This window comes from Hydra vulgaris, chromosome 12 (genome assembly GCF_038396675.1).
Source record: "Hydra vulgaris chromosome 12, alternate assembly HydraT2T_AEP".
In the NCBI taxonomy this organism is placed as follows: domain Eukaryota; kingdom Metazoa; phylum Cnidaria; class Hydrozoa; order Anthoathecata; family Hydridae; genus Hydra; species Hydra vulgaris.
The window spans coordinates 65862501-65884669 of NC_088931.1; the positions used below are offsets into that span (position 1 = coordinate 65862501).

Consider the following 22169-nt stretch of genomic DNA (forward strand, 5'->3'; position numbering starts at 1 on the left):
TTACACACTTTGCAACAATCTTGTTATAACACACTTTATCTCTGGAATAAGGTTAATTTGATTTATTTATTATTATTTTACATGTTTATTTACTTATAATCCCAGGAATAATGTGAGAAAAATTATAAAGAGGTGGCATGCTATGCAAGTAAGAATAGTTATGGGTAATAGTGTTTATATTTGCTTTTGGTGACGTATTATAAGAAATGATATTAATTTGAGATCAACATTTTGCGCTTTTTTGGTAAGAGAACTTTGTAATAGCAAACATTTCAGTTTTACAATCAATATTTGGGGTATTGGTCCTTAATGATGACAGGAAACAAGTATTATTTAGTTTTACAAGAACGTATTATCAAAGATTTTAAGAAAAGAATCAAACAATAAGAAATTGCTACCGAAAACTCCATTAACAAGTTCGTTGTATGTCAAATAATCAAATGATTTGATAAGGGCTGAAGACCGCGCAAAACATTTAGTATTACTGAGAGAAATATTATTTGTCGCGTCAAAAGGAATCCTTTTGACTACGCTAATAATTCCTGTTAAAAATCTTCAGTATTCCAAAAGTACAGTTTGCAGATAGTTACAACTTTCAAGGCTTTTGAGCTTCAGAGTAGAAAAAAAAATCATTTTTCTAAAAAATTTTAAAGCTAGAATTGAATTTACAAAAGCTCATAGACACTAGACTGTTAATGATTGAAAAATAGTTGAGCTATGAATCAAAGTACAACTTAAAAAAATCCTGATGGTATATTAAAGGTACGTAGAACTTAAGGTCAAATAACCCGAAAAATAACCCAGTCAAGTCAATAACCTGAAACACACGTCTAAACTCGCAAAACAATGATTTGCAATAAATCCAATTAGAGTAATGAGATGGTCAGCTCACCTGATTTCAATAAGATTTAAAGTTTATGGCATGTTGAAGTCTCTAAACACTAACCTTCAAAAACCCTAATCAGTTATATGAGGCTAATGAAGTCATGCGGAATGAGATTACACAAGAAAAAATTTATAAACTCTATGCCGAAAAGATGCGCTGTAATCCTAAAAAGAAATGAATATGCCATTAATTCTTTACTTTCGTATTTTTTTTAGTCAAAGTTGCTAGTGTTTTAGAAAACCCCATATTTAAATTTAAAAACCGTTTTTACGCTAAATATTTGCAAAACAACGCGTTTATTCATTTTCACATTAAATGTATGCAAAACAACACGTTTATTTTCAGGTAGTCGAATTAAGTACAAATCTTTTTCTTATAATATAAGGAAACATATAAAAACATATTATGTAATATTAACACATTTTATTTTGATTTCATCTAAATTAAATATTTGGTTATTTATGCTATATATATATGTTATACACACACACACACATACACACACACACACACATACACACACACACACACATACACACACACACACACATACACACACACACACACATACACACACACACACACATACATACATACATATATATATATATATATATATATATATATATATATATATATATATATATATATATATATATATATATATATATATATATATTAGGTACGTGGACTGATTTTTTTTAAATTGATCAAATACTTGAATATTATATTTCATAAGAAAGCCCTCAAATACAGTTTTTTAAAGGTGAAAAAGTTATGAAAATCGGACAATTCTATAAAAAGTTATGACGTTTTTAGTAGCAAATTTTCGATATATGGATTTCTTGATAAAACCGTGGTCAAAAAAATTTTTTTTTTCACATAAGTTATTATAATTTTGCTAATTCTTGTAATATCTACAACTTATTATTAAAAGATAGATGTAAAAATGGGGTATAATTTCAAACTCGTTTCTAGGTAAAAAGCGCATCGAGGGATCTGGTGAGGGTCCCGATCCACCACCGACACCTCACAAAAAAGCTTATAGGTGGAACAGGTTAAAAAATGTTGAGTTTTCATTTTTCAAAAGATGTTATGGTATTTAATTCAATGACCACAATAACAGTTTTCCATTAATATTTTACTATGTTCTAATTTTTCTTTATTTTTATAATAGGTTTTTAGTATCCAATATTTATGGAATTACCATGGCTAAAGTCTGAAACCAAAAAGTCTTTATCTGCAGTGGATATCCTAAGGAAAAAGGCTGAACTTGAAGGTTCATTATTTTATTATAACAAATTAAATGATATAACAGGAGTTGATGAAAATGAAATAATTTTAAATAGTAAACAAAGTTTTATTTGTCGGTATAATCTTGTTTACATTAATGTACAAACTTTTCTTAAATAACTTAAAATGTGATTAAACTAAATATATTCTATTATTTGTTACGGTCCGCGGATCTAAACATATAAGTGGGAATTCAATTTCAGTTTTTGCTAATAATGTTTCAGATGAACTTATGTCAAAATATATTCTAGCATTGTTTAAGAAAGCTGAAACTTATGGAAAAAGGTCATTTAAAAATAATTTTATTGTATAAAGTATGTCGTTTATTTTGTTTCTTTTAAATACTTTGTCAATTTTTAACATTACTTATTTTTTCTTTTTTTTTTTTTACATTTTGATCCATTTTTTATAAGTATCATTAATCAATTTTAACAGTTTTATATTTATAACAGCTTTTATTAATAACATGTTTGTTTTTCTAATTTTTTTAGAAAAATTAGAAAAACAAACATATTTTAAATAAAAGTTGTTATAAATATAAAACTGTTAAAATTGATTAATGATACTTATTTTAAAAAATGAACCAAAATGTAAAATAAAATTATTACATAGTCAAATGATAACAATGTTAAAAAGATTGTTTAATAAACCTTTTATACGTGCTTGTGAAATGCATGAAGATTTCTATGGTATTTTTCTTTTTAGAAATATTAGTGTCACATACAGCGAAATTCGATTTGGTCGATAATTTGATGGGCTATCATTTGAAGAGAGTTCTTAATAGAATAGTATAAAAATTGTTATGTTTTTGTATGCTTACATTTTAATAAACATAAAATATTCAAACTTTTAGTAATTTATCTGTATCTAGGTTACACCTAAGTTTTCATTCGTATTTACTTAAATAACTTCGTAAAAAAAGGTTTTTAGGACCAACGTTAGAAGCGATAAAACGTTACATTTAGACATAATAAAAACAAATAAATAACGTTCAAAAAATGATTTTAAGAAAACGTCCGGTCACTGTTTCATATGGACGTTTAAAAAACCAATAAAAACGTTTTTACGGGACCATTAAAAACGTTCGCAAAACGTTTTGTGCCCACTGGGAGCCATGTTATTTAAATTATCAGTCGTAATTAACATCACTGATGGTGTTAACAATGACTTTGTTTTCATGACATTTAAAGGACTGAATATTGCATATAAACCAATTATTTACTATTTTTGTGTTTCGATTTTTTTATGAAATTAAAGTTGGTAAGTAAAGTATTTAAGCATCTGTAAAAGATAGGAAAATGGAATAATTTTATTTTGTAATAATAAAATTTTAGTATGACTATTTATTACACTGTTTAAGTTTATTTTAGTATTTATTATTTTTATATTAGGCTTATTATGTTATTTATTTTGTTTTTGTGTCGTAATTTTGTTATTGTAATTTGTGTATTTTTGAATTTGTGTAATTTTGTTATTGTAATTTGTGTATTTTATCTAATTTTGTATTAGTTTTGCATTTTTCTTATTTTATTTTTTTTAATTTTTAGAAAATATATTAATGAGAAAAGAGTTCATGCAAGATGATTTGTTGGCGTACAACATTATTTCAATTACAAAATATAAACATATTTGCAATTCTTTCTTCTATATTAATATTAGCGACAATTTTTTGTAACTTATTTGTAATAGCTGTTATCAAAAACTTAAAGAAAAGAAAAATATCCAACCTTTTTTTATTGTCACTTTCGATATCTGACTTGTGCGTTGGAATGGTACTTGGCCCTTTTACCATAATACAAGTCTTAGATGTAGATTTGTTATTAAGCTGTAGAGCTCATTTTGTTCGTGGTTATCTACTAGTTTTGCTCGTTGGATCTTCGCTATTAACACTAGCAGCAGTTTCCTACGATAGATATTTATTACTTACTAAGCTAACAAACTATAACAAATATATGACAGAAAACAAAGCCTTTTTTATCATTTTGTTTTGCTGGCTTTTCCCTGGATTGATACCAATCGTCAAGAGTTTTAATATGACAACGTATGTTGTTTTACGTATTACTACTTGCTCGTTTCCTTTAGTTACGTTGGGAACTTTTTACTATCTAATAACCAAAGAAGTTTATACTAAAAGGTTCAAATTTCTTCAGAATAAAACTAATAACAATATTGTTGTTAACGATTTTTCACTGATGTGCAACGAAAACATTGATTATCTCATTGACAAAAACACTGCTAATATAAGCAACTCAGCTACGCTTTCCGTTCATTTATTTAACACAAAAAACACGAGAAACTATAAAAATCGCATAAGAGTGGCAAAGTCTGTTACTTTGCTAATCGCTTGCTATTTTGCATTCATTTTTCCTTTAAATATATGGATGATTTTAGAACTTTCGAATTTGGAATATAACACTAAAGCTCATCAAATTTTTTATTTGTGTGCAGTGTTCTTAATGCAAGCCAATTCTTGTATAAATCCAATCATATACTATTCAAAGCAGTCGGACATCAAAAAAGGATTTCTACAAATTTTTAAACCGTTTATAACAGAAAACCGTATATTAAAAAAACGAAGGCGATTCAAAAAATGAGAAACAAGCAGACAAAAAAAGCTATGCCACTATTAAATTTTGTATTTTATATAATACGTTTTATTCCTGTTATCTAATACTTTATCAAGTTTTTAAAAAGCATTAAATATTTCTCTTATTTATTAGATACAGTAAAAATTAGTACAGAATTAATAGGGATTTTTACAGCGAATCCTTACGGTCTTATCACAGAACATCCCGGAAAAGGATTTAACCAAGAGGTTCACTCCTTCTTTCTCATCAATGTTGCCTATTGGGCTAGAGCCGGCGTCGGACCTCGGACCTCTGAGTTCTGAGCCAGAACTCTAACCACTGCACCACGGCTGCTGAATTAAAGCTTAAATAAAATTTAAGAACGACTTGAGGAAGTAGAAGACAGAACTATACGCTTACTATAGGGGTTTGACAGTCTTGTTGTCAAACCCCTATAGTAAGCGTATAGTTCTGTCAAAAGTCTTGTTGTCAAAAGTATTTTTACAAATTTCTCATTATATAAATCAAGTTAATAAATAATTTCATTAAAATACGACAAATTGCGACAACAGAATAAGTAAATAGATAAAGTAAGAAGTATAACAAGAAATTTTTTAGACGAAGTCTGTGGAACACGACGAAGTCTATGGAACACAGATCTTGTCTATATACATTGAGTAACCGATATAAAATTAAGTAATCGAATTTTTAAGAGTTCGCTTAGTTAAGTTAAAGTTATGGATAGAGCGCCTTATTAAGTATTTATTATTAGTTTTTTTAAATCGGTTATTAAAGGATTTTGGAAATATATCATTTTGAAACAGATTTAACTTATAGACATTATGAGCTTTAATTTTCTGGAATAACGACTTGGAGTGGGCGTATTTGTGCACATTACATATAATTCTACTGACTTTTTTTTGTTTTATATATATAGTTTTTAATGTAAGTACTTACCAGAACAATAGTACAATAGCTTACCAGAACAATAGTACAATAGCTTACCAGAACAATAGTACAATAGCTTATGTTGTTATGAATAAAAGAGTAATATAAATATATTAACATTTTTTACTTAGTAGGTGTTTTGTTTTACGCATAAAAAAATTGTTTTAAACTAGCGCAATATAATTTTTTCAATTAAGCTGTTCATCAAATATTATTCCTATGATTTTAAGTGATGCAACTTTGTTTACTTTATTGCTATTTATAGTTAGCTGAGGAAGTTGCAGAGGCAAGTCATCGGATTTAGATTGATATTGAAATAAAAAATACTCAGTTTTACAAAAATACAAAGAGAGTTTGATTTGAACCAGTCATTAAGATTTTCCAGTTCACTAATGTGGACAAAAATGTTTTTATATTGGAATGCATAAAAAAAGAAAAAAAAGAAAAAAAAAAAAATGATGTTTCTAGTTTGTGCAGGAAATATTCATGAACAAAAATCTCAAAAGCTTCTGACAAGCCAATGAACATTGGGCCAGAATTCTCTTTTACTGGACAAAATTTATAACTGAATTAATATTAGGGCTATATTCACTAGAATTAGCACGAGTACTAATATGGTATCCGAGCTTCTTATAAAGGTGTTTGCTTTTTATTTTGTTACTATGGTTACTTTCATTTTGCTCAGCAACAACCTATTTGTGGTATTTGCAGACATTGTACGAGTGCTATATTTACTAAATTTGGCATGAGTACAAATATGGGATCTCACCTCTTATAAAAGTGATAATTTTTTTAAATTTTTGTTGCTATGGATACTTATATTGCGTAGTTACCAAATAATTTCTTTAGGTACAAAGGGGTAAGTTGTTTTTTGAATAAGTTTGATTAGATTTTCAATCCACTTATTTTGAATAACTGTTGAATATTTAGTTAATTAATTTTTTAGCAATAATGAAAACAAAAAATAATTCAAGAAATTTTAAACTAAATTGAAAATTTATGGAACAATAAAATCGTTTGAAGATTGTAAAAGTAATTGTAAAACATCTGAAAGAAATGTTTAATTATTTGTTAAATATGATGTTGATTTACGCAGCATGAAATAACAGGATCACTGGAAACCAGGAGTGTCCTGATCAGATCAGTATTTGTTTCTCTTCTGGATGTTTTTTGGCTGCAATTTTTGCGATAAGATTTGAAGGCTTTATTTCTAGCTTCTTAAGCTTCAACTGGCATAAGTCCTATGAGTAATGTAAGGCTTTGAATTATGTCATGCCCATGTATGAATTCTTTTTGCACAGATTGAGCCATGTAATACAATGTAATACTAAAGGGACACATATAGTCTAACAGCGTCAAAACAATAATCATTGAATTTTAAACAGTCTTTTTCACATCCTAAAATATAAATAAAACATAAAAAAAAAGTATAATGTTACCAAGATAACGTAAAATCTGAATAAAATGTTTTGATTATTTCAGCTTTTTGTTCATATGCTGCAAAAGCCTTGAAGCACTGGCATAGTTGCTTGATCCAGAACCACCACTTTGGTGGAAATCAGCAATAAGTCTAATTTTGCTCCTAAATTCAGTAAGAATATTTTGTTAAGTTATAAATACCTTTTCTTTGTGTTCTTTAGATCTTGCTTGCCACTTTCTTGTTTCGTTTTTAAATCCAATGCGTGAAATAATCTCAAAAAATTATTTGACCATATTTGAATTCTCTAAGAATATAATCTATATTAAAGATATGAAAACGGTTAATATTTTTTGGAGAAACTCCATACACTGAACAGCATTGATATGAGTTACTTTTTCCAGATGATATTGTTTAAACTTTCCCAGCAATCATTGTAAGTTCAATAATACATTTCATTTCAATAAAAAATCCGCAAACATCTAATGAATTCATACCCAAGCTTTCTACCTCACTTTTAATGTACTGATCTCCTTTGAGCACAGATTCCTTTGACTCCGTTTCGTATGCAAACGTTAATAGTCTGCAATAGACTGTGGATGATGACTTTTGATTTCTCCAAATAGACAAATTTTTATTGCTGTTGTTTAATCCAATTAAATCCAATGGGACTACACAAATTATAAATGACAGTTATTCACGTTTAAAACCAATGTTTATGTCAGGTGCTAACAAAACTTGGTTATAAGTGCTTTGGCCAGTAGCACCATCAAAACAAGCCTTACACGTGAGGTCATTGTTTTTATTGTTTTGTTGTTAAATATCAAGTGCATAAGTAAAGGTTCCTGAACTGCACAGGTTCTTAGCAATGTACCAATCATTAAATCTTTTAAAGGAACTGAATCTGAATAGTCCTCCACTGTTATCCCTGAAATCATTGTAAGTAGGGTAGATGTTATATTCTTTCTCCAAGGCTCCACTTCTAATCAATTGATAAGAAGCTTTAGTTAGACTACCATCAATTATTAAGGCCAGTACTTCGTCGGCTGAATATTTACTTGCTTTATCTGTATTTGAAATGTTTAAAATGTTCGTGGCAGCAATAACATTAGATTCATTTTTTAATTTCTTACTTGCAGCAAAAAATAATTCATTGAATGAATGAGATACAAGCAAGCACGATGCACGCCATTTTTTAGTTTTATTAGAACTATCATCAAATGTAACTGGTTTTCGACCACGTCTACTTGTAGTTGGTTCGTTGTCTTTTTTTATGAAAATTGAATATTCATTATACCTATTTAAAAACTTCTTTTCAAAGTTTTTAATAAATTAATTTGCAGATTTCCACTTTTTCTTTATACAAGTAAACAAATCGTTGAACAGCATGCTTAAAATCAACGCCTTCAAATTCAGCAAATTTTGGGTGAATAAATTTTAGTATATCTTTAATAACATTTTTTTTTGAAATACCAAATTTGTTTTTTGGAGAAAATTATGATTGACTAATCTTAGTAAAAACAGATCTAAATAACTCTTATAACAAATATTTTGTATTTAACAGTTTAATATTATATAATATAATGGCGCGTGGAATACTAATTCTTGCTAGTATTTAAAATACTATAAGTGTTAGTAATTAAAATTAAAAGTAATTAATTTACTGTTAGTGTTAGTATTTAAATTACAAATAACTATTGAAAATATATTGTTGCAATGCTATGCAAAGTAAGGTAATGGTAATGTTGTTGATATGTTATGCAAAGTAAGTTATGCAAAATAAGGTATCCACATATGGATAAATATGGATACCTCATTTTTGCAAAGTAAGGTATCCATACATGGGTATGGATCGAAAAATTTACCCTTATATGAAGTGTGAATCTCATTTAAATACGCTGACCCAATATTGTGTACTTAGCGCAAATAAAAACATGTTAAAATAACATTAATGCAAAAATAGGTTGTTGCTAAGCAAAGTTAAGTACCATAGCAACCAAATTAAAACATATATAAAATCTGAAAAAGGACTCAAGGCAACAACAATCAATGGAAACTCAATTGAAGCATCATATAGCTTAAATAAATATTAGACAGCACATGGCAAACTGTGTCAACTATTAGTTATAGTGCGGCAAAAAATAAATTTCTGAAAGATTTTTTATTTAAATCTGTAATTTTCAAAGTACAACTGAGATAACATGCTATAACAAATTTATTCCAAGCAATGGTTTTTCTTACCTTTGAATACTCTAAAATAACATACTAATTTTGTGTTTTGACAACGCAGATGTTATTGAAATATTACGCAAAGTTTATGACATTAAAGTTACTTATTTTATAACTTTTTTTTTTTTCTTCAAATTTTAATATTCAAAAGCTCAGATTTCTGGTAACTAAGGGATTTAATAAAAATAAATTATGAATAAATTTCTCTTAATAAATATAGAAACTAAAATTGTAGCCATGGCGCAGTGGTAGCGCACTTGCCGCAGAAACAAAGGATCCGTGGTTCGGATCCCACCTCTGGGCAAGTTTTGCGACTTCGGTTAGGAAGGAGGGATGAACTTCCAATTAAATGATAGTGTGGTGCTCTTTGATAAGACTGTTAGGACTTCTTGGGCACCTAAATGAAATTAAAAAAAAAAAAATTAAATAAGTTTTTAGGATTAGACAACTAAAACTTTTTCTATTTTGTCCATATACCCACTCTGCATTGCAAGGCTTAAGCTCTTTTCTAAGTTTCAGATATATTCTTAAAAGTCATGGAAGTTTAACTGTTTATTTGTTTGTTTCTGTTTTATTTTCATTTGTATTAGAAAGGTTGTTTATTTTTTGAATACGGTTCTCGGATTTTGCTTGTTTAAAAACTCCAGTAATTTAACATAATTTTATATTGAGTCGAATCTTTTATGAATGTAATACACACATTTCAAAATTATTTTTGAAGTTATAATTGTAAAAGTATAAGCAAATAACTTATATTTAAATTTAAAAGTTCAAAGATAATATACATTATACATAAACACATTTGTTTTTAATAAACCTAAAATTATTATTAGAGTTGATTAAATATAAAAAATTATGCTAATAAATTCAAAAATAATTCAAACACGTTAAGAACCTAATATTCAAAATATGATATAACTTAAAGTTCAATGAAATGAAAAAGACTAAAATTCCTTTTTCTTATTATTTTTTTGTTTTGTTTCTTTATTTTTGCTTTTATCTTTTCTGACAGTTCAAATAAAGCATAAGTTTTAATAAAGATTATAATTGAACTTAATACCAATTTTATAAATATATAATATTATTATATGTTGTTTATATAAATTACTTTCTTGTAATATCCTACTTAGAAGTTTTTGCAAAATATATATGGGGTATAAAATATATGTGGGTATATTAAAATCTAATAAGCTCTACTACAGAGCGTCATTTTAGAATCATTCTTACATCTAACTACAAGTGAAGTGCACGTATTTAATTAGTTGATTCTAAACCTCTACAAATTCCTAGTATGCTACAAAAGACATTCACTTACATCGATAAAAGTTTGACTCTCCAATTATATAAAGCGTTTATATTACCACACTTTCCTTATTTGAAAACTAATATATCCTTTATTGAATAAGTTCAACACAAAGCAACACAACGGATATCAAGCTTGAGATACCATCAATAATGTCGACGACTAAAAAAATGAATTTTACCACCACTTCATTTTAGGCACTTACGGTACAATCTATTCCGAATCTAAAAACTAACACATCTGTTTGATATAGTTAATGATATATATCTTGAAAAAGTTATTAGCTCCCTGTCACGTCATTAAAAAATAAAACTTCAGTATGTTCTGATCTGCTTATCTGCAGATAAGCAGAATTCTGCTTATCTGCAGATAAGCAGAATTCTGCTTATCTGCAGATAAGCAGAATTCTGCTTATCTGCAGATAAGCAGAATTCTGTAACGAGTGACCAGAGCAAGTAGCTTTCTACTCTGCTGTGTATCAGAACAAATATTTATGAAATAAATGTTATATTAAATGAAATAAAAATGGTGAAAAACTTCCTTAAAAACCAAGGAGTTGTTTATCTAAAGCATTCAAAATTAGAGGTGAGATGTTCAAGTTGGTCTCTGCTACTAAGAAAAATAAAGGTGAGATGTTCTAGTTGGTCTCTGCAACTGAAAAAATCATTTGCAAACCTTAGGTAATTTTTTGTGATAAAAAAAAGAAAAGAAGATCGGCACCAATAGTTGCATCTTTTTCATCTCCAGAGCTATTGTTTGTTTCAGGTTGTTGTTTGCACCAAGATGGTAAGGAAAAAAAAGCTGTTTTACAGTTATCAAAATATAATAAGTTTTGGTTTAGAAAATACTTATAAGCCAAAACACTTATATTATTATATACACAAGAAGATTTCAGCTTTAGATTCTTTTTTATACGGATCATGTAGTAGTTTCAAGAAAAATAAACCTAAAAAATAGCCCCGGAACTGCATAAAAATACCTCCAATGAGTAATTCGTCAATGTGTTTATTTTTTCAAACGCATAAAATAATTTTTAATGGAACTTTCAAAAAAATAAGAATCTATTTTATAATTTTGGTGTTTTAAGAAAATCATTTAAGCTAGTAACTATGTTAAATAAACGCTTGCCAGGCAATTTAGATTTAATGCTGTAGTTATGGGAGTAATACAATATTTTTATTAAAGTAATAACTTTTCTAGTAATTATTTATGGTTAATAAAATATGTGATTGCTAAGCAATTTAGGTATCCATGGCAACCCAATATGATAAGGAAGTTGGAAAATGCCGAAAACAACGATGGAGGTATTCGAGATGTAAGCACAGCAAAAAAAAAGAATGTTGCGAGAACGAAGTAGATATCAATGTTGCAGAAGACTCAAGGGTGTATTATGGAACTGACGTAAACAAAGGTAATTGTGCTGCAAAAGCAAATAATGATTGAGAAACAAGAAAAAAGAAAAAGAGAAAAAGCAGGAGAAACTTTTATGCATGGTAGACAAATTTGGGGAAAAGCATGGACAACACAAAACAAGGATGGAGTTTGAAAGATTAATGTGATTATTGCCGTCAAATTAATTGTGGTTATTGCGTTGAAATTAATTGCGCCTGATATTAGACAGATAATTTTCAATGATTTCTGTGGGTTAGGCAATAGGACACTTTGTCGCAACTTTGTCATCTCAAACGTGACACTTTTTACCAAGAGATAGAGCTACTGTTAAAATCAGTTCACGGTTCTGCTCTCAAAAATACTTTTTATCAATTATTTTAAAATGAGAAGTTGAGCATACAAAATATTTACCCTGAATACACTGGATATTTCAGATCGAGTGGTTAAATATAATTTAAACAAAGAGTAGAACGGCACAGCAATTTGTGGATCGAGAAATAGCTCTTTTTAGAGTCAGTTCTCAGTCCACAAATCACCGTGTAAAGAAAAACCTCGCTTGCATAATTGACCAAAGTGAAACTAAATATCAATTTGTTTTCAAAAATTATATAGCCATTATTTTTCCAGGTCACAAAGCAAGAATACTTAGACCTCCCACTAAACGTCCGACCAATGAACAATATGTACGTTGAAAAGTGTAATGAAAATGAGAGCTAGCCTGTACAAATAAAATCTGTGAGAAATGCTTCAATGAAGAGTATGATCTCGGGTTTCACATTTCAAATAAAGACCTATGTGATATGTAGAGTAAAATATAATGCTGGAAAGCTAGCAAATGATAACAGAAGAATCGAGTTAGCAGCGGGAATGACATAAAAGGGGGAGTGCTTTAAGTAAAAACACTACCACCTATACCGTAAATCTTTAGTTTATTTTAAAAAATTTTGTTTTCAATTTTATCGAATACATTAGCTAAGTTAATAAAGACCCCAACTGTAAATTGAAAGTTTCAAAAGAGTTAGTTATACCTTTATTAAACTGGAGTTTTGATAACTGGAATTGAGTCAAAAATATATCAACTAAACTGCATTTTATTTATAATGATATATGTATATAACAAAGTATTATCAGTCTACAAATGCACTCTACAAATTAAAATTGTTTTAAACTCTCTTTTTAACTTTCTATTTTTATAATGCGTTCCATATGACGCACTCATTCAAATCGAATGTCATTATATTACGTATTTTGTAATTACTAACTCTCAACACATTCCTAAAACTAAAAAAATAGCATAAAAATATTCGAAACAAGAATTTTTATAACTGCTGTCGGGGCAGAATCAACAGCTGGAACCAAGCAGCGCGGAAAGTCAAAGTGGAGCTCGACGCAGCACGAACAGAGCGGAGTTTGACGCAACACTGAGTACCGGAGTGGAGCTCAACGAAGAACGGAGCTTTAGCAGGCTCAAAGCGAAGCTCGACGCAGCATGGAAGACCAGAAGGCGGTGCATCGTCAAGGTGAAGTGTTTCTCGCCGAGATGGGTTTAGGAATCGGGAACTGGAATTGAATGATAATCCCTAATAAGGGAAAATAAAGATCACGCGCAACATACGTGGCCTTTTTAGGGTCATTGTAAATAAGGTTAAATCTCAGGATCAGCATCAGCGCTTTGGCGCCTCAGCGATTTGGCTCCTCAGCGCCTCATCGAACCATAGAGGTGGATGTTTTTTTAATTTGGATCAGGCTTACATCTTAAGGTTAAAAGTTAACGTCTTGCACAAAAACGTACGCCTCACCAAAAAAAACCAAAATGTTTTTATATTCAGCTTTAAATCTTTTGGTTTTCTTTGCTGAAAAAACTATAAGCACTCAAACATTACGAAAATAGCGTTTTTTATAAATTTTATAAAAATTTTTAAAAATTGGTTGGAATTTATAACATCAAGATAATTTTCTTAAAAAAACCATTTTAACATTAAAAAAAAAAGGTAATATTAAAACTTTCATCAGTGGTTTTTGCCAAAGAAATTCTGTACGCCCTGCAAAAATTTATGTGCATTATACTAAAGCAAAACAAGCAGAGTGTTTATGAAACAATATTAAAAAATATCAAACGTTAATTTCACAAAGCAATAAAAATAAACGAAGTCATTTGTAGTCTTATAAAAAAACCTCTACCAGTATTTATTTAGTATATGTTTAGTATATTTATATTATAAGTATATATTTTTTTTAAAGGTAAATACCTCAAACAAAAAATTTAAGTTCTCAAAACTCTACAACAAAAATAAAATAAAAGCTTTTTAAAAATAATGTTTATTAAAATAATATACTATATATGATACAGACAACAACATAAGCATGTCATGCATAGAGCACAAGTATTCATGCAAAGTGTCGTCAAGCAACAATCTTCAGCTTCAGTTGTGTCAGCTTTTTTTTGATCGACATAAACTTGTTGTGGAGATTGCTGGATTATCAAAGTTGTGTTGGTAGGTTGTGCGAGATATGGATCTGTCTGATGATATACCGGGTCCACAGAGAGTGGAAAATCTGCTTGTTGTGTAGGATATCCAGGTTGAGCGTATGGATAACCTGGCTGTGACACAGGATAACCAGATGGAGGCCCTTGGAATCCTGGCGCAGTATAACCTGAAACAGAGTAAGCAGGCGGCTGTTGATTGTAAGGAGGAGAACTTAACAAGTCTTGATATGGTTCCTTTTGTGGTGGAGGATTAAAAGGACTTATTTGTGATGGTGGTGCTGTCATCTGTTGCAAACAAAATTATACGGTTTAACCATTTAAAACAGTTCAAAAAAATTTACTTAAAAACCAACAATAAAAATGGCAGGCCTAACTAATCTTACAATCCCAAACTAATAAATTTCTATTTCCACACCCAATACAAACACAGCTTAAAAATTATTTTTATCCTAACCATGGCAAAAAATTTTATTTTATATTAAAAGTATGCTTATAAAATAAGCAAAATTAACTTATCTTTTTGATCTTATCTCAATAGGAATACAGCATTTTACATCAAAGCGCATAAATATAACTTAAATTATATATAATAGCCATACCTTAACGAATTAGGAAAAAGGCCGTACTAAAAAAAAACAATAAAAAACAATGAAATAACATTTTAGCCATATATATATTCATTTCAAACTTATCCTTTCAATATTAAACTTATAAAGCGCTGTAATTAGGCTTTTTTTGAGCGCTGTAATTAGGCTTCATATACACTATTTATGAAGTTTGCCAACAGCAAACACTATGAATAGAGGGTTCTGAACTTATCTTTATTCAAACCTTTATCATAAGATATAGTATATTATTTAAAGAATTTTTTACATTGACTATTTAGGCATGCTATCTATTTAGTTTTTAAAAATTCTCTTTGGTTTACGAAACTGAAATTTATGTTTTTTCAAATAACTCCTCGTTTTTTCTCAAACAAAATTATGATACCATTAGGTACATTAGGCAAATACGGATGCAAAGTTTATGAACGCATTATGTATATATATATATATATATATATATATATATATATATATATATATATATATATATATATATATATATATATATATATATATATATATATATATATATATATATATATATATATATATATATATTCATTAAATTGGAAGAATTGCTAAAGCTGGTGATATGAATGTAAAAGAAAATTTTGCAAACGTTGTAAATAGGTATATTAATTGTTTTTACCATAATCAGTCATTTGAATATATTTTATAAATATATTTTAAAATTGCCATTTGTTTATTTTTATAGTCTTATACTTTATGGTAATTTTATTAAAAAGAAAAAAAAAATATGCAATGAATATCTCAACACAATGATTATTTAATTCCCTTATTAAATTCCTACCCCCACACTAAAATAATTTTAAACAGAATGTCAAGCAAAGTAAAATGTCTATTTACAGTGCTCACAACTATCCACAGGTGTTCGCACTCCACTCTCCACAGCTACAAAAAATATAAGCAAGTGAAGGACTTTTTTTATAATGAGATTTGTTTCTTTCATTTCAAGAGTTTTTCTGGGACCACCCCAAAACACCGAATAAAGTAAATAAAAAAATATGTAGTTATATTGATATAATTTGTTAATAGGCTGATAAATAAATATTTAGTTAGTGATTTCAATATCAAGGGTAAGCATGAAAAGCAGTTCTTTGGTGTTACTTGCATTTTTTAAATAATAAAAGGTACGTTTTTATTTAATGTATAAATTAAATGTGATAAAACCCTAAAACAACCACCTTAAAAGAGGTTAACAGAAAACTTTAGTCCGACTTTCTAATTTAATAGTTAAATAGTTAAAAATAAAAAGATGTTTTGTTTTTAGCAAACACTCTTAATTTAAACAATTGCAATGAGAAGTATGTCGACGATACCATTTCAAATCACCTTAAATATGCGGCAAAGAAAAAAGGTGGACGTAAATTCGCTGAAAAAAATGTTTTATAACAATAATTTGAAATGTTTATGTAACGTATTTTTTAATAACTGTATTAAAAATACATTTATGTTTTTAGTCACTATATATTTCTCTAAATTTATTTTATTTTTAGTATACTTTGTTGTAATTATAACTTCAAAGTTTAAAATAAGTCATAAGAACTTAAAAGTCGTTATTTAACTTTTAGGTTAATAAGACTAAATTCGTCTTTTTAAATCGATAGGGCGATTAATTTTGTTTCTACATACACTTTTAACTAGTGTGCGACGTTTAACTCTAACTAAATTGTGACGTTGATGTTTAACATCCATAATGCGTATTAATTTTACGTTATTTTAAGTTAAAATACCCTGTATGTGACGTCGAAACTTAACAATATTTATACGTCAAATCATATTCGATTTTCAAGGTCGAAAAAAGAAGGTATTTAATTGTCAGACTTCTACGTCATTCCGTCTTTCAAATCAATACCAATATTCAACGTCAAAACAACGATAATTTAACCTAATTGAGATTTAATGTCATGTTAAAACTTGTACAGGCTAAACAAGAAAGTTAAATGTACTTAATTAAGTCTAGTTTAGCTTTAAATAAATTGAGATTTATAGCTTCCACTGCCTCAATTGGTAATTTGTTACAGAATTTGATTTGTAAAAAAACCCTCACAAATTATGATTTAGATATTGTTAATCAGTGAATAAATGATGTTTGTTACCTCTAATATTTAAAGACCAACCTAAAAAATTAAAAGAGCGCTAATGTTAAGGGGGATTTTCCAAGTTATTTTCTCTATATCATAATACCATTTGTACATTTGAATGAGATCTCCTCGTATTCTTCGTTGTTTTAAAGATGTCAATTTCATTTTTTGTTCAGTATTGAAAATTCTAAATGCGGGCGTATATTACTATAATACAGCAATTTTATTAGTTAATTATCTTTATGCTTAAATTATTTACATATTACACCAAATTTATAGCTTGCAATAGATGATGCAGTTTTGATTTGTGGTTACCATTCTTAGTCATTTGAAGTTAATACGCCAAGATTCTTTTTCAATTTAGTAGTAATTAACTCTTGCTTTTTATTATTGTTAGACATGAAATATTTATAACTTTGATTTTTATTACCAATATGCATGATTTTACATGTTTCAAAATTAAGTTGCAATTTCCAGTTTATTACCTATTTTTCTAATATAGCAACGTCATTCATATAGCAATGTCATTTATATAGCATCTATATAGTAATGTCATTTTGTAAAGCATGTGCATTCGTTTTATTATTAACTACAGCTATTACTTTACAATCATCTGCATACAACAAAAGTTGGTTTGTAAGTTGACTTAGAAGATCATTCGAAGTTATATTAAAAAAAAAATTATACCAAGCACAGATCCTTGTGGTAGACCGTTTATTATCTCCACCCATGATGATACACTTTCTCCAAGAACAACTTTTTGCTTCCTATCAGTTAAAAAATAATTTATCCAGATCAATGACGTAAATGAAATTCTATATGCTTCAAGCTTTAGTGCTTAACTCCTGTGTGAAACGTTGTCAAAAGCTTATTTGAAATTAGTATAAAGGATATTAATTGATTTATTGTTTACAACATCTGTCGTTACTGTATCCATGTCCAATCTAGGAGATTAGTTGTGCAACTTTTACCTTTTGTAAAACCATGCTGATTAAAATGTAATAAATTGTTAGACTTTAATTATTATTAAAGTCGGTTGGGTTTTTAAACGTTTTAAAGTTTTACAAAGAATTGAAGTCAAGGAAACTGGCCTATAACTTGAAACTTTATTTTTACTATCATTTTTAAACAATGGTGTTATGTTTGCTGTCTTCCATAAAATAGATACACACCTTCGTAAATTGATTTTTTAAATAATAAAGTTAATGGATTAGAGTAAGCATTTACACATTCTTTTAATACAAAAGGATTTCATATGGTCAGATTTTCTTGACTTTAAAGCGTTAATCATATTAATAACATCATTTGAGGCAATACTAATAAACTGAATTTAATTAAAGCGCTTTTTTTCAAGTTTGGTAAAATATTGTCGTGATCTTCTATAAAACAGATTGATAATATTTATTCAAAGTATCAGCAATCTGCTTTTGGCCCGTAACGATACATGCATTAGAATCTTCAATTGATGTTAAATATTTTTTAATTTTTCTTTTTTTTATATATATAACTATGCAGCAGTTTTGGGTCTGATTTTTCTTTTTTAGCTATGTATTTTTCTAACTCCATTGTAGCTTTTTTAACTTTTGTATATACTTTTCTTTTGCTTTATTATATTGGGATTTTTTTAAACTATACGTCTATAAAGATAATCAATTAGACCAGAGTTTATGTTTCTTTTTGATACCATAGTTTCCTTTTGATAGACCAGAATTTATGTTTCTTTTTGATACCATTTCTTATCTCTTTGTTAAGAAATTTTTTTTTGTTATTACAATTAATTTTTCATAATTGAATAAATTTTTACGACCTGTTTGGCAATAATTATTGAAAAGCTCACAACAATCGTTTATATTTTTGTTCAAGAAAAGAATATTCCAATTTATCGAGTGTATATAGTTTGAGATCTCAAGATAATTTCCCAATTTAAATTATTTTGAAGGTGTAAATCTTGCTTACATATGTTTCACTTATTATATATTGCCGTGTTATTACGTGATGCCTTGATTTCTGTTACCTAAAGGAGCGTTATGTTGAACCCATTTGTTTTTATTGGCATTATTTACTATTATTAAGTCTAGTATGTTTGAAAAGTGGCTTTTTGAAATGTTGGATTTACAACGCATTGGTTTAAAAAACATTCATCAAGACAATTTACAAATTTTACAGCTTGAGCACCAACTAGTAATGCTTTGTTTAAAAACCATCTAATTGCGTTGTAATTAAATCGCTCGTAATTATGAGATCTGTAAAGATTTTTTTCAATCAATCTTTTGGCATTTTTTATAACATTTATAATTTTATCATTAGTAAGTTCATTTGAATTCGACGGTTTGTAAATACAACCTACTAAAATCTTCACGATTCCAACATTTGAACAAGCCCAACCTTGTTCGGTGTCTATAGAGTTTATAGTTAGCAGTGTGACTTCATATAAGTTTATTTGAATTTTTACGTAAATTGCAGCCTCTCATCCGATTTTTCCATTTGTACGATGACAACGATGCAATACGTAATTTTATATAAGTGTATCAGAAAGTTCGTAAGGAAGCGGCATTAGTAAAACAATTTTATTCAGATTTTAAGTCTGATTTAAATTTATCTTTTGTTTTATGTTTTTAAATGAGAGATATTTCTTTTCAAAACTTTTAGCAGACTGCTATATTGCATAAAACAAGCGAACTACTAATTTGCCAAAGTTCTATCTGCATGTTGAATAACTAAATTTGAATTTGACAAGGCTCCAACTAAACGGTTAGGGTTAATGCTAACTGCAGACTCTCCCGCTGTTTTTCAGTTAGTTGATATGCTCATCAAAAATCTTACGAAAACATTGATCTGAAAACCAACGTAAAGTGTTCCAATTTGACGCTGAAGTAAAAAAAATTATCACTTTATACGCCATTTTTTATATATATTTTATATCTAATTTTGCATTTTTTGTAATTTTTTTTTATAATGTTACATAGTTAAGAGCAAAGTGCCTTAATAATGGCCGGGTATCATTAAAAGCCGAGTTTTGATCCCTCTTAATTGTATTTATCTATTTTGCGAGATATTTATCTAATTGATAAATATAACTTTGTTTTTCCTTAAGTTATCTATGTTTTATTTCAGTTATTATTAATTTTCCTATCAGTCTTGATTATTTTTAGTTGAGGTTAGTATGTGAAAATATTTTAATAATATGGCAATTTAAAAATTTATCAAAAAAACGTGGTTTTTTAAATTTAAAACTCGTCTCTTAAAAAATTGAAATATTGAAAAAAAATGTTTGAAAAGTTAAAATTGGAAAAATATTTAGAAAGTAAAATCTTATATCTGCTTAACAATGCATAGTGTGTCTACAGTTGCGACTTAACAATGCATAGTGTGTCTACAATGCATAGTGTTGCCACTCATAAAAAACCAAGCTTGTTTTTTTTTTTTTTTTTTGCAAAAAAAAAGACAGCATTTTTAAAAACATGTTTTTTATATGATTTTTTTTTGTTTATTTTTTTAGTATTGTTTAAAATTTAGATATTAATGAACCTTGAAACAGTTACAGTTTCATTAAACCTTCAAATTTGTTTTTAGATTTTCTTCTTTCTTTTTGTTCGATTTTTCTTGTTTACTTGATTATTACTCTTAACATGAATATTGTTTATGAAGTATTTCTTAAACTAATTAACATGAATATTTTTTATGAAGTAATCTTAAACATTTTACATTTCTAGTTTTCAATAAATAATTTGTCAAGTAGAAATATATTATACGGTTAATTTGGGGTTGGTGATAAGCCAAATAATGTCTTCTACTTGCCCAGCCAGATAGTTTTGCTTTGACGAAAAAAATTAAAATGATAAATTTTGCGGTATCAGAAAATATAAATGTTTATAGCAGAAAAACCCAGACCGAAGCTTCTTTTTGTTTGTTTTTTTTAAAAAAATCCTCTTAAAATCACAATCGCTCGCCCAAATTTTAATAAGATTTTAAATAAATACGTTTTTAGGTGAAATGAATATTTTCACCTAAAAACGTATTTATTTAAAATATATAATAGTTTAATAATATGATGTGTTAATTGGCAATTGTTAATTGGCAATTAACTGATCGATAATTGGCAATTTTTCTTAATTATAAGCTCTTTCTTGGTCGGAATTCTAGTATTTTTTGTGAAATATCACGTTAATAATATGTTCAAAACTTGAAATCTTTATTTAATATAACGTATATTACCCTAAATATTAGCTATAAAAATTTAGATTTCAATATTAAAAAACTACAAAAGTTAAATAATGTTTTTTAAGGTAATTGTTTAAATTTACTTACTGTTTTATAATACTACTGTATTGAATTTAAACATAGTTAATGGATTGTTCATTAATTATGTCAACAAAATATTGGGGAGACATTAAATTTTCGACAACTGTTAACAAGAGGGAGGGGGAGGTCAAGAAAAGTTGACGTCAACAGTGTTAAATAAATTTAATTAATTAAAAAAGAAAAAAATATATATATTTTCCAGTTAATGTTCTTTAAGAGGGGGAGGGGAGATAGGACAGTCAAATGTTTACCCAATTTATAGACACTGCTTCGATTTAGAGGATTCAAGTTGACCTAATAGGTACTCAAGATGTTTCAAAAGATAACGATACTTTGGGTTTGCATGAGAAATCATTCTACGAAATTTGAAATTTCTTATTGAAAATGAATTTAGTTGAGAATACTTTAAAAAAATAATTTGTTTACTCGTTGCTCAATACTGAGCAAATGCCATGGAGAAAAGCTTCGTAAATATAGGAAATAATCATGAATAAAAAACGCTTGCAAAAACTATAGGCCGGGTGAATAATAATGAGCAACTGCTTTTACTCAGTAATTGGTCAGCTTTTCGGAAATAAAAGCTAAAGCAGTTTTCCCTAAGTTTTTAATTACGTAAAGTTGAAAAATTACTGAG

At 27.9% G+C, this 22169-nt stretch overlaps 2 protein-coding genes across 2 annotated transcripts in view; one reads left to right on the forward strand and one right to left on the reverse strand.

Annotated features, from left to right (window-relative positions):
* Positions 1–3730: 3730 nt before the first annotated feature.
* LOC124806165 (adenosine receptor A3) lies at positions 3731–4776 on the forward strand. The gene has a single exon (XM_065812180.1). It carries the CDS (start codon positions 3760–3762, stop codon positions 4771–4773), a length of 1014 nt encoding a protein of 337 aa, XP_065668252.1. The 5' UTR covers positions 3731–3759; the 3' UTR covers positions 4774–4776.
* Positions 4777–14121: 9345 nt separating this feature from the next.
* The window catches only part of LOC100214274 (uncharacterized), a 67634-nt gene continuing 59586 nt past the window's right edge, over positions 14122–22169 (reverse strand). Inside the window, exon 3 of the mRNA XM_065814172.1 lies at positions 14122–14675. Coding sequence (XP_065670244.1) covers positions 14371–14675 — 305 coding nt within the window. The 3' untranslated portion in view covers positions 14122–14370. The remainder of the gene's footprint in view (positions 14676–22169) is intronic.